Genomic DNA, 16524 nt, shown 5'->3' with positions numbered 1-16524 from the left:
GCATTTATGAAGGATGACAGTCAGCGTGGCCAGTACCCCTGGTGCTTTCAGTGCAGTTAGCAAAAGCTGCTGCTTCAATTTGCCCAGCCTTTTAAAACAGCCTGTTCAACACTGAAAAGAATTCACCTTCATCCCCGTTTGCTCACTGTTGCCCTAAATGTTGTGTCTTGTTGTCCTCAGGTACACAGAGGAAGAGATCCGACAGAAAGTGAGCACATTCAGACAAATGCTGATGGACAAAGAGGGCGTGATCACCAGAGAGGGCTCACACGCACAACCAATGTAAGTTACCGTACACCAGGTTTATGATACACATATTTAGGATGTAGCACAAAGCCTGTGTCTCATTCTGCTTATGTCACAAAAATACCGGTATCTTTTCCATATCCTGATTTATACCTGAAGCTAATAGAAACTGTCGAGTCTATATTATTTTCTATTACTATACATACAGTGCATCTATAGGTTAAAAGCTGAAATTATCAAATCATTCAGGCACATGAAGAAATCAGTTCTAAAAGATAACAAACAATAAAATATAACAATGAAAACATAAAAATGGTGTCTCTGTCAAAGGTGCAGGCGGAAATCAGTAGTGAAAATAGATATGATTTTCTGCAGCCTTCATTATTTAGTTTTTGAGGCCTTAAGGTACAGGTTGAACACACCTTGATAAATTTTGAGCCTGTTTTACCATCTTATAAATGCCAGCATACACGTTCAAATGCTTGTACAAGATTGTTCATTCAAGGATATTCTTTTAGGAACAATCTGGTAGAACAATCATTCTAATCATTCATCGGCCATAACAGCTATTGAAGAACACATTTTACACAAAAAACATTTCAAATTCAAAATAGAAGGATTTTGCTTTAATCAGCACCTGCCAATATCATCCGTTCATTATTGTCTTCATCTCATAAAGACGGTTTGGAATCAAATTTGTCACATTTGGACTTATCACACCAAATTACATACCTCTACTAGTTGGGTTTCTTTGTGAAAGGCTCTCTCATTCAAGGGATTGTTATTTTACTTTTATAAGTTTCACAGTGTAGTGTTAAACAGAAGGCATTTAAACTATTAAATAACACAAATTCCCTTGATGACAGTTTTGCACATTATTAACAAGCTTCATGTCACCTGGAATATTTCCATTTAAAATGTGAGCCTTGTCAAATGTTAGCTGGTGGGAACTCTTGCCTTCCTAATGCATTTGAGACCATCTGTTGGGGCAGTATGCGGCAAACGGCACATTTTTATGGCTCATCATAGCAGGAATCACCACAAAACCTCATCTAACTCTCTCATGAGGAGAGGAGAAGTTCATTAGATTTGGCAGCCTCAGAAAATTCACAGTTATTAACAGCTGCTGAGGGAGTCCAGAAAGAAGTGTAAGTATGTCCGAACCATTCAAATAGTCAAAGTTTAGCTTAAAAAGGTCTGGATGAAAATAAAGTTTGTGTCAGTAATGGTGTAAAAAATGGAAAAAGATATCGACAAACACATTAAAAGCAACCCAGAGTCGTCAGCATGCACTTTTGAGATGGTCCAGGCTCATTCAGTTTGCAATCCACAGATAATCTGGTGAAGGGGGAGTGAATGAATATTTAAACTAATCACAGTGTGTGTTTTAGCCTTAAGCCTGTTTGTTTACCTGCCGACATATCTGCATCATACAAAGCTCATGCTGTGATATTGAAGAAAAAGACCGAAACTTATGAAAGCACCTTTTTTTTCTTAGTGATTTCATGAGCCAAAGACTGTAATGTGTGTGCGCACTTTCTGTGCAGATCAAAATAATTATATATTTCTTAGTGTGCATACACCATTATCTATCTTCATCTCCCCATTTGTTTCCGAGCTAATTTAATAGGCCACTCCAAAAGTTTTGTATCCTTCACGATAACTTAATTAGAAAAGGAATACAAATGCATTGTAATAAATTAACATAATAGAACTAGACAGCAATAAATATCAAACATTGGTTTTAAAAGAGGTTATGAGAAATGACCTGCCACTCTAATAGTGTCTTCAGGCCCTCGGTTCCGAAGATTGTTGGCCATAATTGCAAAAGTGCAGTACATTTTAATTTGAATCATTGACTTTTGGCTAGCAGTGCCTTTATCTGAATACATGGGCAATGGTTAAACCCCATTGCTTTGAAAATAATCAGTAGCATTTTAAAGTCTATTCTAAACTCTGCTGGAAGCCAATGAGGCAAAGATTGGCATGATAATTGTCAATTTGTTTAGCATTAAGCCTCGTTCAGGCTTTGAGCACAAGATGGGAGGGAGAGTGTCTCATCCGAGGCAAGCATAGATGGAATTAAAGCATTCACAATGAATTAATGTGTGTGTAGTCATGGTCCAGATCACAGAAAGACACACACGCACACTCATAAATGCCACCGCCATAGCTCTGAAAAACATGAAAAATGGCAGCAGCAGGATGTAGGCGTGGTGCCGTCCCTGAGTCAGTCCATCACTCTGTATGTGTGAGTGATTGGGAGAGGGGGCCTGGTGGTGGTGACCTGACCTGCTGTCTGTGGACTAATGACTGGTAATGACGCCGATGCTTCCCATCTCACAGACCCCGCTAATGGTTCTCACTCATTTGCACCTCAGCCGGTGTCTGACATTTAACTAGAACATGCTGAAGTCGGAGGGAAGTCCGAGGAAGGGAGTCAGGCAGTACAGTTGGATGAATATATCAAACATTTATGGCCCAGAGAAGGCAAACCATAAAGCCTTGTTTGTTTTGCTTTTCACATTAGTTCACTCTCAAGGGCACTTGTGAGTCAGGTCAATTTGGGATGTCAGCGCTTGCCTCGAATTCTGCAACATTGCCTCGCCAGAAAGGCCTTGATGTGGAAAATTGAAGAAGCTCGTAATTTGCAGGGTTGTTATCCTCCCACTCCTCCTCCATCCTCTATACTCACCCAGGCCCTAAACACACACACACACACGAGTAGACGTCTGTCTGCCTGTCTGTCTGAAGTAATCTATATTCCTTTGTCCCTCAGTAAAATACCCGCATTTGAACATTAGCAAGTGTGTCTTAATTAGTTTGCGAGCTGACCCTCTTGGTACTCACTGCCACCAACAATAAGCAGCTCACACATCCGCTGTATTAAGGGTATAAAGGTAATACAGTAAAAGACCTTCACATTAGTCACCGCGATAAACACCCAGCAATAAGCGTGAACATAAAACTGCATTATATATATTTAACTGTCTGTTCTGTGCCTTGGATGCCTTTCTGCCGTGCTGCTAGCAAAGCTCCAGGGATGGCAGTGTCAGTGAAATTTCATCAATTAGTAGTACTATGGCTCTTTAGTGTCGCCCAGAGGTAGAATTTTAATGTTATCATCGTGGTGGATCATAATCTCTTTGGTGATCAAGACTGTTTGTCTAACGCTGCTTCAGGTCTTTTGTTTATCACCAAATACCTGCCCGACTGTTGGAGTTCCAGTTAAAGCCTAAAAGCTACAGTGCAGAATGTTTGTCTCCCCCATCTGGCAGGGAGAATAATTACACAAACACTGACAAAGTGGGTGTTTAATGCTGTATACAGACAGCTTATTGTCCCTCAGTCCTATCTCTGCATGCAGTGGTCTCCGACAAGGACAAAACACACCACTGGTAACCTCTACATTGATAACATAACTCTATTTTTTTAATTTATTTTTTTTGCCCATAAGCTTCATCATGCTGCTAGTTGCTGTAGGCTATTATGTCTATGTTGTGACGGTTGCTCCCCTCTTTGCCACTAATTGGCCTAGTGTCCATTGTGTGAAGTGGTTTAATGATGTTCATTTACACATATTTCTACACTGCAGCTTTAAGTCCTTGTGCTTATTAGGTTATTAAGTGTTGGCGTGCTAAACTAAGGTGGTTAGAATGATCAACATTAGCATTGTCATTGTGAGTGTGCTGTTAGAGCCTGGCACAGCCCCTAGCATGACTGCAGTCTCAAATTAGACATTTTGATTGAAATTACGTGATGGGCGTGAAATCCTTTTTAGTAGATTCCACGCATATCAGTGATTAATGGTGTAGATTAAAGGGTAAGTGCTAGAAATGGGTTAGAAACCCTTCCTCCTTTCACCCAATTAATCTTAATTAAGGTACAAAGTGATGCAGCACAACTTCAAGCAAAATCAACTATACATACATATACAGTGAATATGTAAATTTGCTAAGTGGCTACACCCTCAATATGCTGCTGCCTTTAGTGTTTTTGAGTTTTTACTTATTATAATTTAGATCTTTTCCACAGGGACAAGTATTATTGACAGTCAAGGCCCCTCAGCTGCAGCTTAATATTCTTACACACTGGCAATAAACATGCAGCAGTAAGCATGGATGTGCAAGCTCATAACTCTGTTTACCAGTGTCCCACATTGATTTCCTGATGAATGGATGGGAAACCAGAGCCAGAGAAGGAATGCAGTGCGCAAAGCCTCTCAGAGCCTCTCAGGCTTACACACGGAGGCTGTGTGATCAGTGTGGGATCAATGGAGGACCTGACCATGGGCTTCAATATCTGATGAAACACCTGAGGCTGACTTTTCTTTACTCACATGGAAATATATATCACTGTAGTGGAAATGGACTCACTCGAATGTTTTGCAGATAGGTGGTCAGTGTGCGTCCACAACATCAGTGACTTTTCCTGATGATCACAGAATTGATCAGCTCAGCTTAAATTCCCAGCACAGTCAATCTTTCATCTCAGTACAGCTACCTTAAAGCAACTGCTAGATTTGCCCCCACCTTCATGATGAGGCGCAATCAATCCAACCCCCACCTCCCTCCTCCCAGAATAACAAACTATAACTCTCGGCTGCAATAGAAATATCTGGGCCTTCAGTGGCCGAGTGACCGTCTAAGACAGGATATGAATGAGCTGCAGCAGTTTGTGGCGCAGCCCTGAGGAGAACCTTGGCCACAGTCTATCACTGTCAGGTTCCTGGGACAGTGGCTGAATTAGATAGCCCCTTACCTCACCACTCACTCATCTGTCTAACAGGGTCGCAGTCTGGGCTGGACCGGTGTCTCCTGCATATTGGAGCATGGCGTCAGTTAAGAGATTAGAGACAGGATGGGGAATTAGTTGATTTATCACTAATGACTAAACACAGAGACCACTAGTTTGTTTAAATTGTTGATAATTGCTGTTTTGGCAGTTCACTTTATTCTTGGTCCTGCAGGGACACTGAGCTTAGGCAAACAGGCAGCTAAAAGGTTTTGAAAGGAATTAAATGCAAATTCAACAAGTACTGTAGGAGAAAAGGACTTGACCTTAACAAATTTGCCTAACTATTGTATTCGTCACTTGTGAAATATAAAAACAAGTCACTGACTGTGATAATGCAAGGACATAGTTTCAGGATTAAATGAATAAGAGGCCTTTTACATGTGTGTATATGTGGCATATAAATTACATTTTATTTATATGTTCCACTTCAAATCCAGTTTTTGTTGATAGAGACCTCACACTTTGGGCTAGATAAATACTTTAAGTCCATCTTCACTACAAAGAGCACTGTTTCACAGCTATCATAAACATTTCATATCGATGATATACAGCAGTGGTAGTTTTAGAAGAATATTGATTCAAAAATATAAATTAAACAGGTGTTTTTTAAATATCCAGAGAAAGTGTTACTGTTGTTAAGCCCTGAGAAGTGTCTGCAGGCAGAACCTCAGTAGAAAAACATCAGCTTCTGTTCTGCAGTGTGTCTCTTTTCAGCTCAACATTAAAAAAATATTGAGCTGAAAAGAGCAATAAAGTGTCACCAACATGAGGTGTATGTGTTATCTGAATGCCTTCTAGTCTATATTCACGCTTAGTTTTCTAACATAATATTTTCTATCTATTAACACCCACACTACCTACATTTGGTTACTTCTCTCTGCTTTTTCAGACTGATGTTTTTGCATCTCAAGTTCCAATTAAATGTGATTTTTGTACTGCATGTTTATTCGCCAGAGCTAGTGTTGCAGCGTGTGTGTATTCCATATAAGTGTGCAGAAAATGGGTGCTGTTGTGAAGTGTGGCTGTTCTGCCGGTACTTGGCATCCCTGCTGTGCCCAGTGGTGCTTAGCCAATTAAGGGCTCTGTTGCCTTGTGTCTTCCTTACAAACCTTCAAATCCCCTCCACTCCCTCCTTCCCGATACTTAGACTTATTTTGTCCTTTCTTCTACATCACTCATCTATCCTGATCTCTTGTAAGAAAGTGTATTCTGCTGTTTATCGTTACCTATGGTGCATTGTCCTTTGCTTTGTTAAATAGTTTGGTGTGTCACTTCACTGTCTTCGTCTCATTAGTCCTGCCTGTTTTCATCTCTCCCCTACTAATTGATGCTTCATGGTCAGTCATCAAGGTTATGTCTCCAGATACTTTGTTCATATGCTCTATTATTCAAAGAGAAAGTGTCAGAAAGCATGCCGAGTTTGTAACAATACTGGAATGTGACAAGGTCAGAGAGGTGAGACAGCGTGAGGGGAAAACAATCAGTGCTGTGTGGTTTTATTACAATGCTTTCTTAAACCTCCATGGAGCTCAGCAAGGTTCGATTTTGGTGCATCAGAGTAGGCCACATTAGAGGGAAGGGGGTAGTGGGGCAGGAGGATTAGGGAGGAGGCTGCAGCCATCTGTCAGTACATACAATGCAGTAGGTGTGAGAAACAAGTGGGAAGATATGAATCCCACAAGCTGAGAGTGTGAGATCTGATGATATTCTCACTGCTGGGGTGAGGGAATGTGACAAATGTCACTATAGAACTGAAGTCACAAAAAAGTTAGTGAGCACCAGATTTACATGCACTTCAAGTTTTTCTCAGTTTTTTGAACACTAGTTAGATTCATACACTATGAGTAGGTGGAAGGTTTGTTGTTGCAACAGAAGTGAGTGTTGCTCTGTCAGTCGGCCATTTTGTATGTTCTGATATAACTCAGCGGTTAAGTACTGGGTGGCACAAAACTTTGCACAGACATACGTGGCTCTTAGAGGATGAATGCCTCGGATTTCAGTGATGCAGTGTCTCTTCTCTATAATGGTTAATATTTATGATTAGGATTTATGATGAAACTATTGGATGAATTAGCATATAAATTGGTGTCACAGCGTCCAAATAACTTTCTGAAATGCCTCCAGCTGATCTAAAATGCTGCAGCGAGATCATTGACAGGAATAGGAATTAGCAAGAGAGATCACTTTTCTACAATTTTAGCTTCTCTTCGCCGGCTCAATGTAAAAGCCTGCATAGAATTGTAAATCCGTCTCCTTAAATACAAAGCTCTCATCTTGAAAACTTCATCACACCATATTACCCCCAATATAACACTTCACTCTCAAAGTGCAGACTTATTTGTGGTTTCTATGGTTTCCAGAAGTAGAAGAGGAGTCAGAGCTTTTAGGTATCAGACTCCTCTGGAACCAGCTCCCATTAGGCTTTAAACTTTACTTTTTGAAAAAGCTAACATTTAGGGCTGGCTCAAGTAACATCAAATTAACCCTTTTCCAAAGCAAAAGTAAAACAGCTAGCTTCTTCAGTTCTTATTTGGATGGCCAAACATCTTCAAGAGAAGCCAGACAAGTCCAGATGCCTTTTTTTTTTTTTTTTAACTTTTAGATATAGCATGATCTAGATGACTGAGAATCTTCACAGACATAGATCCATCCCTTTGTTGTGCTGCTGAGACACATCCCAGAGCACCTCTTCTCTATGCTATTAGCTAATTAATACTTAGGTTCACTCTCTCCATTTGAGCAGTTATCAATGTCCCATGCATCATTGCATCACCAATGTGTTACATGTCATCTTGTCTGTATCATTTGTACCTACTTCATATATGCTAGATATGCTGCTTTTCTCTTTCATCTACCTCTTCCCTGACTCTCAGCCTTAAAACAGATAGGTTCTCATATAAACTGGGTTCAGCTCAAGGTTTCTTTCTGTTAAAATTGAGTTTTTCTTTGCCACGGTCACCTTACTCCTGGCTCTAGGCGGTTTCAGGCCCTGGGTTCTGTTGAGGCAGTTTTGATTATGATAGCGCTGGAGAGATAAAATTTGAACGGACCTGACCCGAACTGAATGTTCGTGGCCATGTGTCAGGATATGTCCTGCAGTGTGAGCTCGTTATCTGGCCCTGTGTTGTGGAGGGGCCCTTTGTCAGATTCAAATTAAGAGACCGGACGCACAGGACTTAATGGAAACATTTCAGACTGGTGGGGTTGCAGGTTAATCCGAACACGCCTGCAAAACTAATGGCCGATTTGTGTCAGCCTCCACTTTGCTTTGTGTTCACTGCTGCTTAGCAAATGTTAGCATTTGAGTTAAACCTATAAATCATAAATCCTCCATTGCAGTATCCTTATACTGACATATAATATAATTACCAGTAAGTTACAAGAATTCAAATTAGATTTGAGTCGAGATAGAAACATGCAGCATGACAAGTGGATTTTTCAAGTAAAAAATGACCATGCATCATATGTGCAGCATGCTGGTCACAGTTGTAGAAATGCAAACTTTCCCATTTGGATGTCAGATTAACTTTAAAATGCAGTTAAGGATTTGTCATCCCCAGAATTTTTTCGAAAGGTGCTTTCAACATAATCAACATTAGTGTTCTCCACAGGCTGTGCTGCTCTCCACTATCCACACTCTGTACATTCAATTTGCAGCTAAATAGAGTAGACTGTGGCTTAATGTAGGAGGTATTGTCAGCACTTTAACATGATTTATATATTCTAGTTTGCTGACTGGTATCATTTATTATCCCAGAGTGGATAATCAGACATTGAAGCTGACGTTGCTCCATTTCTCTTCATCGATCTGTCTGCACTCTGCTGATGAAGATGTGGGTCTTTCAGAAGCCTGTAATGTCAGATCCTGTGTTGTTTCTATCTCCGTACTGTCTATGGTTGCCATGGTCACAGCAAGGTGCAACGGCAGGTTGAAATTGTTGAACCTCTTGTGTTCTCAGGGTCAACCACCTGCACTATCATCCTGTTGAGTATGAAGAGGACCCTGAAGTTGTTGGTTATGAAGATGGAGACTATGACTACCACAGCGACAACAGGTGAGCTGAAGCATGTTTAAACACATGAGCAAGTGAGACGCCTGTCTTGTCTCCTGTAACTGCTACCTGTGGTGAAAATCAAAACTTAAAGGATAAATTGTTCTCAAAACAAATATCTTTCAAATCTGCTTTCAGAGTTTACACGCAATATTAGCATTCATACAGATATAAACTTCTACTGTGTTCTGAGGACATTTTGACTTTCTGCACATTTCCCTTTGTAAACAAGCTTATGCATATTTTTCCTAATGCAATTTCCTTTTTCTATGCAAGATGTATTGCAAGAATGATGTGTTGTTGCCAAAAGAATCGGGGAAATGAGAAAGTACACACTTATCATCTTGTTATCAGCACAGCAGCAAATAACTATAATCAGAAATTGAAAACTGAAATGGTCATAATAACAATCATTTGTAAATGATTCCTGCCTTTCTCGCTCTCGATCCTTCTCTCCCCTCCTGTTCTCCCCGTCTGCGGCCAATTCAGAGTGAAGAGGAAGTCAAGCAGCTCTCCATCCCCTCGTCCAAAGAAAAGGAAGAAGAAGAAATCTGGCCGTCGAAGGAGTCGGTGAGTGGAAGCGGACCTCTGCTGATGAAGTGGTTCGATTTTTCTCCTTTGTTTGCAGGCATGCTGACAGAATAATTACACTGTGGTTTTGTGAAACGGAATTCCAATTATTTTGGTGCGAATGTTGCAAACGAGCCGTCAGACAGTGCAAGCGTTGAGGGAGGGAGCGATTAGCAAAGCATAGTCTCATCTTCCAATTTCTTTTGACAAGGTCAGAAAAAGGAGATAGCAAGAAGAACATAGATGTTAAAGAGAGGAAGAAAGGGAGAAAGGAGAGGGGATGAATAGAAATGGGGACAAAGAGTTGAGAGAGAAATCAGCTGAGCTCCTACAAGATGACACCTTGGCTGACAATGGTCCTTTCTGAGGTTTAATGAAATGTGACACAATGATGAGTGAAGAGCCAGAATCTAGCAGCACTCTGAGAGTCATTTTGCAGTCATGGCATGCAACCCTCTCTCCTCTTCTCTTCATCAATAGGTTCGGCAGCTCTACACCCACTCGCAGAGAGAAGAAGAAAAAAAGTGGGAAGAAACACAAGCGAGACAGGTGTGTGTGAGTTTTATTAAGCCGTGGGGGTCAAACTGTTGCAGAATACGTTGTGGGACTTTTTGAGGGTTGAAACCTGTTAAGACTTGGCTGGTTTTAGGGTAAAGGATATGGTTAGGGTAAGGGTTAGGCACTTAGAAGAGATGGTTAGGTTATAAGGGGCTACAGAATATATCAATGGAAGGACCTTTCAAAAAAAGCAACATTAGTTATGTGGGTGTAAAAAGATGCTGTCATGTTATGGCTTCATTTTCCTCTTGTTTTGATTTTTTTAATTTAGATTTTCTTTACCCTTATGGCAATAATTTAACAATTATTGTTGAGAAAGAAATGGACAGGAAAGGGAAAATGATGGAAATAAAGAAAGAAAGAAAGGCTAGTGAGAGGGAAATTAACAATTACAGAAAGAAGAAAAGACAGAAAGGCAGGGACACATTAAGTAGACCCAAAGAAAGTGGAAGTAACGAAAAGGAAAGAAGGAAACCTGGAGGCAAAGAGAAAACAGGCACATAGAAAGAAAAGAAAAGAGGAGGAAAAGCGATAAATGAAAGAAGAAAGGAAATAATGAAAAAGGAGGGAAGACGTAACAGTCACAAACAAGGAGGGGGGAGAAGACAGATGGAAGAGAAGAGGGGAAGGAGGAGAAAAGTAACAGGTTGAAAGTGGACAGGAAAGAAGAGAAGAATAAAAGATGGCAAGAAAAGGAAGGCAATGCCTAAAAGAGAAAGAAAGAAAGAAAGGAAGATGGAAGAAGAAAAGGAACATTTGGATGAAAGCAAGAACTGCAGGGGGATGCAAGGAGGAGGAAGAGAGGCAGGAGAAAGATAGGATTCAAGGAATAGACAGGTTAGAGGAGGAAAGATAAGAAGATAGAAGAAAAAGACAATGAGGAAAACATGATTGCAGGGGGAGAAGTAGAAGAAACAAGATAGAATGGAAGCAAAGAAGGAAACAGAGAAGAGATGGAAGGTGGCAAAGTAATGGAGAAGAGGAAAGAGAGAGGAAACGGATGAGTAAAATGAGAAAGAGAAGCTTCAGAACAACAGAAGAATGAAACAAAAAAAGGAAGTGAAGAAGTAAGAGACGGGAAGAAAATGTAGGCAATAAAAAAGAAAAAGAAAGAAAAAAAGAATATGGGACTGGTAAGACATTAGGAAACAGGGACAAGAAAATAAGAAGAGAGGAGCTCATCAACAAAAACTTGCTCAGTGCCTTGGGATATCATAACGACAATAAGCAGTTGAAGAGTGGCCTCCTCCTCCTCCTTCTCCTCCAGCTTCCCTCAGTGTCCACCCGACTCCAGGGGAGTGGGGCTGAATGCGTTGCTCTAATAACCCAGACTGTAAGGGGGGGGGGGGGGGGGCAAGAAAAATGAGCCTCTCACTAAAGTGCTGAGCATCACTGCGCTGCCCCACTCTGGTTTTCCACATCTCATCCATCCACGCTCATCTCAGTCCCCCCTTGTCCTCTCTCCTCATCTCCATACCTCCCCGCCAGCCTCACACCAACCATGCTCTGCATTGCAGGTACTGTTGATATATGAATAATGTATAGGAAAGGCAGCATGCAGGATTCCTCCCCACGGACATTCTCCCTTGAGGCTCTTGTTTAAGGTGCACATTGAAAAGGGAGGGGGAGATTGCTGCAAAGTCCCGTCCCAGTAAAATTCTCTTTTGTGAACTCACCTCTCAAATAATAATTCCAGGCTGAGCTTGTGTCCTTAAGGATGTGTCTCACCTTTGCCGCCCATGTCCTTGTACCTGAAGGTGTGATGAGGGTTTCAAGCTGTGAGAGATGAGAATAACTTCAGTCCCCAACTGACTCCCTCCGATGGGGAAACATGGGCTGCTGCTGTTGGGGCTGCAACTCTGAGTTACATACACTATCAGCCACATACATTACTGTGACAGCTTTATTACTCCCCTCTCATCAAATCTACACACTTTGTGCTGGTGCTCCCTCCCACTCCATGCTTCGTGCTGTAGGTGTGTAAAACAGCAGAGAAGATGAAGGGCTCTTCAGGAAACCAACTCTAATCACCATGGAAACTGCAATGAGACTGAAAGTGATATGAAGGTGACGTGTCAGTCCAGCGCTGAGGACTGAGGAATGGCCGGCCTCCCCGTCATTACAGGGAAACTGACACTCAGTGCGATTGCATTCTTGCTTTGTCGCAGGGAGCAGCATCCTACAGACGGGAATGAGAAAAATGAAGTGTGACATCCAACACCTGTAGAATCCAAACCTGCTGTGAGAGCTCCCTGGGGACATGTCTGCACATATGGATCCATGTGACTCTAATTTGTTTGCAAGGACAGAGCTCACATGCACATCATTAAATCATCCTAAAAACGTGGTGATATAATTTAATTAGAAGTTCATCCAAACTGAAGGAAAGGTGTAAGAGCAGCTCTTTAATGTGTAACCCTATTTTTCAAGGGACCAAATTTAAGTTGACCGATGTCTCATAAGCCGTGGATCTCTAAGAGTGATAAATATACACATTTAATCCGAATGATCCCATCCAGAATAAAGCTCATTATCTGTACACATACTCATGCACATGTTGAGGGACCTTATGTAGTCTCAGTAATCTTTGGGGTGAACATTTCTGATCAAAGGAAAACCAGGAAATGTTATCCAGACTGCTCATTGTGCCTGCTTCCCAGAACAGACCCCCGTTCGTGCTGCATATGAATCACACAGGTCAGCACTATGTGATGCTGAAATTGTGATGATTTTGTTTTTGTAGATCGGCGTCTGGCTCCAGGAAAAAGAGAAGAAACAGGTGTGTACGGAATGAGACAACGAAACCAGAGATCATAATGTCAACACTGTTGGAAAATCTTGCTGTGATAGTGTGTATTAAAGCGTTACGCCTCAAATGACTTACCTTAACATAACATGTGTCATCTCTGCCTATTGATTACCATTTGTTCAAACAACAATGCAATCCTTGTAGGTGAGTGGTACATTGAGTTCCTGCTTTGACGCGCACAGCTTCATTATCTCACGCATGGCTTCTGTTTCAGATCCGGCAGCCCAAAGAACAAACACAAAGACAAGAACAAACAGAAAAAGAGGTGAGACGCACATGAATTTCCCCCCATGGAACATAATGGAACACAATACATGTTAACATAAATATAGACAGAGAAACACATTTGTCTGCTATTTTCATTACAGCATATACAAAGGAACTAAGGTTCATTTAGAAGCAGTAACCTTTGATGTTATGTACATATAGATATTTCCAGCAGTAGTGTAGTGTAGTAGTCATTTAAGCACAATTTGTCCTGTGTTCCCAGTAAAGCAAACAGAGAACAATGGTCTCTGTCCTCAACAATAGGAACAATTGGAGCCACATCCCGTCTCTCATAAATTTATATTGGTATTTTACACATACTATCCTGGGCTCAGACTCTCAGAGAATAATAAACAAGTAGAGCGCAGAATGCATCTTTTAAACATTATGTGTGAGCTCAGCATACAAAGATTGCAATAGATATATATGTTGAAAGTCATGAGATTGACTACTGAGCTCACTGTGGCATGTGTGTCCTCATGATGTATGCATGTACGCTCATTGCTTTGTGTTTGCGTCTGCATGTGTGTGCGCGGCGTGGCCATCCATTTGCTGTCACTCGTCAGGTCCCCTGGTGAGACCCCCAGCAGGAGTTCACAGCGTCAAGGCAGCTGCTGCAGCTCCCGTAGCGCCTCCCTGTCTTCCACTCGGAGCACCTCCAAATCTCCCTCCAGGTAGAGTCCTCAGCATATGCCCGCACATTCATCCACACGCACACACACAGGCTTAGTTGTGTCACAAACTGATACTGCTCCACTCACTGTCGAGCGGTTTCCCTGGCGACTGTCAGTCTCTCATTTACTCGCTGCCCTTGGGGGACAGATTAGGGTGCAAATGGGGCTCCTCAGCATGTCTTATTATAACTTCCATTAAATGGCTGTGATATCTCTCTCTGCACTCATGTTCAGCATGATGAAAAATATTCATTGTTAATCACACTCATAGTCATATCATGCTGCATGGAAAATCGTATTTATTTAAAAAGCTGGTATGTTAGATAGATATATGCAACATTTTTGTTTTTTATATTGTATTGAATAAAACTGAGGAGACTGCAAGAGCCTCGTCTCTTGCGTACAGGGCAGGAGTGTAAAATCAATAGTTATTTTCTTTAAGGAGAAACTGTTATACTGGAAATCTTTTTTTTTTTTTTAAATAAATGTTGTTTGTGTGGAACCTTAATATCTCCACTAGCTGAGTGGCAGAGTCCTGGGGGCAGCAAAACAAATTATTGTCCTGTTAATAAAGAAGTCACATAATAATTTGACTTTTTTTTTGTCATTAAGTGAGTAGCCATGATCTGGTTATATGCTGCACACAGCACAAATCTATGAGTAGCTGGGCACAGTGATAGGAGTTGGTTACCTCACTGAGAAGTTGGAGGTGTTGCCTGCAGCTCTTCATCTAACAGCTCAGTGTGGCTGCTTCTTCATATTCCATTACTCCCTGCAATTTCAAACTAAAAAATGACAAACACATCTAAGTTGTCCTGTTTTGCAGATGCACTGTTAATGAAGGATCGCACTGAGTGCAAAGCTCACTGACAAACACGCTGCCTTTCTTGTAATGACTTCAAAACGCATGCCTTTGTGAAGCTGCAGCAGCAGGACATGTTCAGTTTGCACTAACAACAGTCTCAGAATTCACTGGCTGTCGTCTGATGATGATTTATCATTCTGCTAACACATCCAGACACCTGGTGATAAAGGCAGCAGACATTGATTTAAAGGAAAATATGTGTGCTCTGCTGTGCTCTTCCAGACTGAACTCCAAGCACAAGACAGACGGACAAAAGGCGTCCCCGGGGACCAAAAGTCCAACTGCGTGGCACAACGGGGACCACACCCAGCGAAGCCGCAACGGGAAGGCCGACAGACTCAACAACGCCGAGGGCGAGAAAGGGAACGATGTACGTAATCTACTCTGTTTTGCTCCCACAGCCCCACCCTCCCCACCACCCACTCCAGTGGTATCTGCCACAGTCTCTGCAAATATTAACATGCTCTCTTTAAAGGTTTACATGTATTCTCATCATCTTATATACTAAAAGATCCTTCTTTTAGACCATATCCTGTTATCATTACTGTTAATGGAATTCACTTTGACATGTTAAAGACACTCCTGTCCTGTGTAAAACTTGCCGCTACTGCTGCTTTGTTTCTGGCTCTCTTGGACTCCTCTGCCACCTTGTTTTCTTTTCTGTTTTCTTTTGTTCTTGTTGTTTCCCAGTAAGAGGGAGGGAGCAAAGACAAGAATGGTTCAAGGGTTTCTGTTCAGCAATCATCCTTTGAGTGAGAGCACGACATTACCATACCACACGTCGTATGGAAATATGAGCCGCACTGGAACACAGTGTTTCCAAATGAATGAACAAAAAGATGTGCTGATCCTTCTGAGCGGCTGCCTGCTAAGAAAAAAATATATAAATAAAGCAGGGACATGTGTGAATTCTACAAACATTTGCTCCCCCCTAAAGGCCCCGCCCAGGATGAAATATCAGAGAAAACGTGTCTATCAGGAGAGATAACTTCTAAGTCTTTCTGAAGATAGTCTTAATTAGCCAACGTAGCAAGAGGCACAATCAGATGCCTGACGATAATTTAGAGTGATAGCAATCTGCGATTCCTCCTTGAACTGACTAATCCAATTAGTTATTAGCAAGCCTTGATCCATGCAGACCTAAATGAAATGTAGCAAAAAACGACTTTGAAGAAGTTGCAGCTTACTCTCAGCAGTACGTGCCGGGGCATATGGAAGATTTAAAAATGTAAATATGATATAATTACATTATATTTTTTTTACTTTAGTAATAGGACATGTTTCTGTGAGATAGTGAATAAGTAATGAGGGTTTTAAATTAAATTCTATTAACTGGATTAGATTGCCCGAAAGTAAGCGTGGCTCTGGCTCACATGTTGGAGGCTTCATTTTTTAATTTTTTCTTTTTAAGAAAGAAGGAGGGTGAAGGTTAGATTATTAAGTTTCTGTTGGCTGAATAACAAACACACACCTGCGACTGAGATATGGCTCTGCTAACTAACCACAAGCTAATAGTCAAATGTAGTTCCATGTGATGGTCCTGATTAACTAGTCCCCTAACCCCATTTGATTGGATTCATTAAAGTAACAGTCCCTATGGAAGCTAAGCCAAACGCTTTAAGCCACTGAGGTGTTACCACACCAGAACTCTAATTGCGCTGAAACTTGCAAAAAATAAAACCTAGT

The 16524-nt window shown here is 41.3% G+C and overlaps 1 protein-coding gene across 1 annotated transcript in view; it reads left to right on the top strand.

Moving 5' to 3' along the window:
- srrm3 (serine/arginine repetitive matrix 3) overlaps positions 1–16524 on the top strand; it is a gene marked incomplete at its 3' end in the record, with an annotated part of 36791 nt that overhangs the window by 9995 nt on the left and 10272 nt on the right. Inside the window, exons 2-9 of the mRNA XM_084564079.1 lie at positions 181–282; positions 9003–9098; positions 9585–9665; positions 10146–10214; positions 12967–13002; positions 13247–13297; positions 13866–13973; positions 15061–15208. Coding sequence (XP_084420205.1) covers positions 181–282; positions 9003–9098; positions 9585–9665; positions 10146–10214; positions 12967–13002; positions 13247–13297; positions 13866–13973; positions 15061–15208 — 691 coding nt within the window. The remainder of the gene's footprint in view (positions 1–180; positions 283–9002; positions 9099–9584; positions 9666–10145; positions 10215–12966; positions 13003–13246; positions 13298–13865; positions 13974–15060; positions 15209–16524) is intronic.

The sequence above is a fragment of the Chelon labrosus genome, assembly GCF_963514085.1.
Source record: "Chelon labrosus genome assembly, chromosome: 17".
Taxonomy (NCBI): Eukaryota; Metazoa; Chordata; class Actinopteri; order Mugiliformes; family Mugilidae; genus Chelon; species Chelon labrosus.
This window is presented reverse-complemented; position numbering and strand designations above follow the sequence as displayed.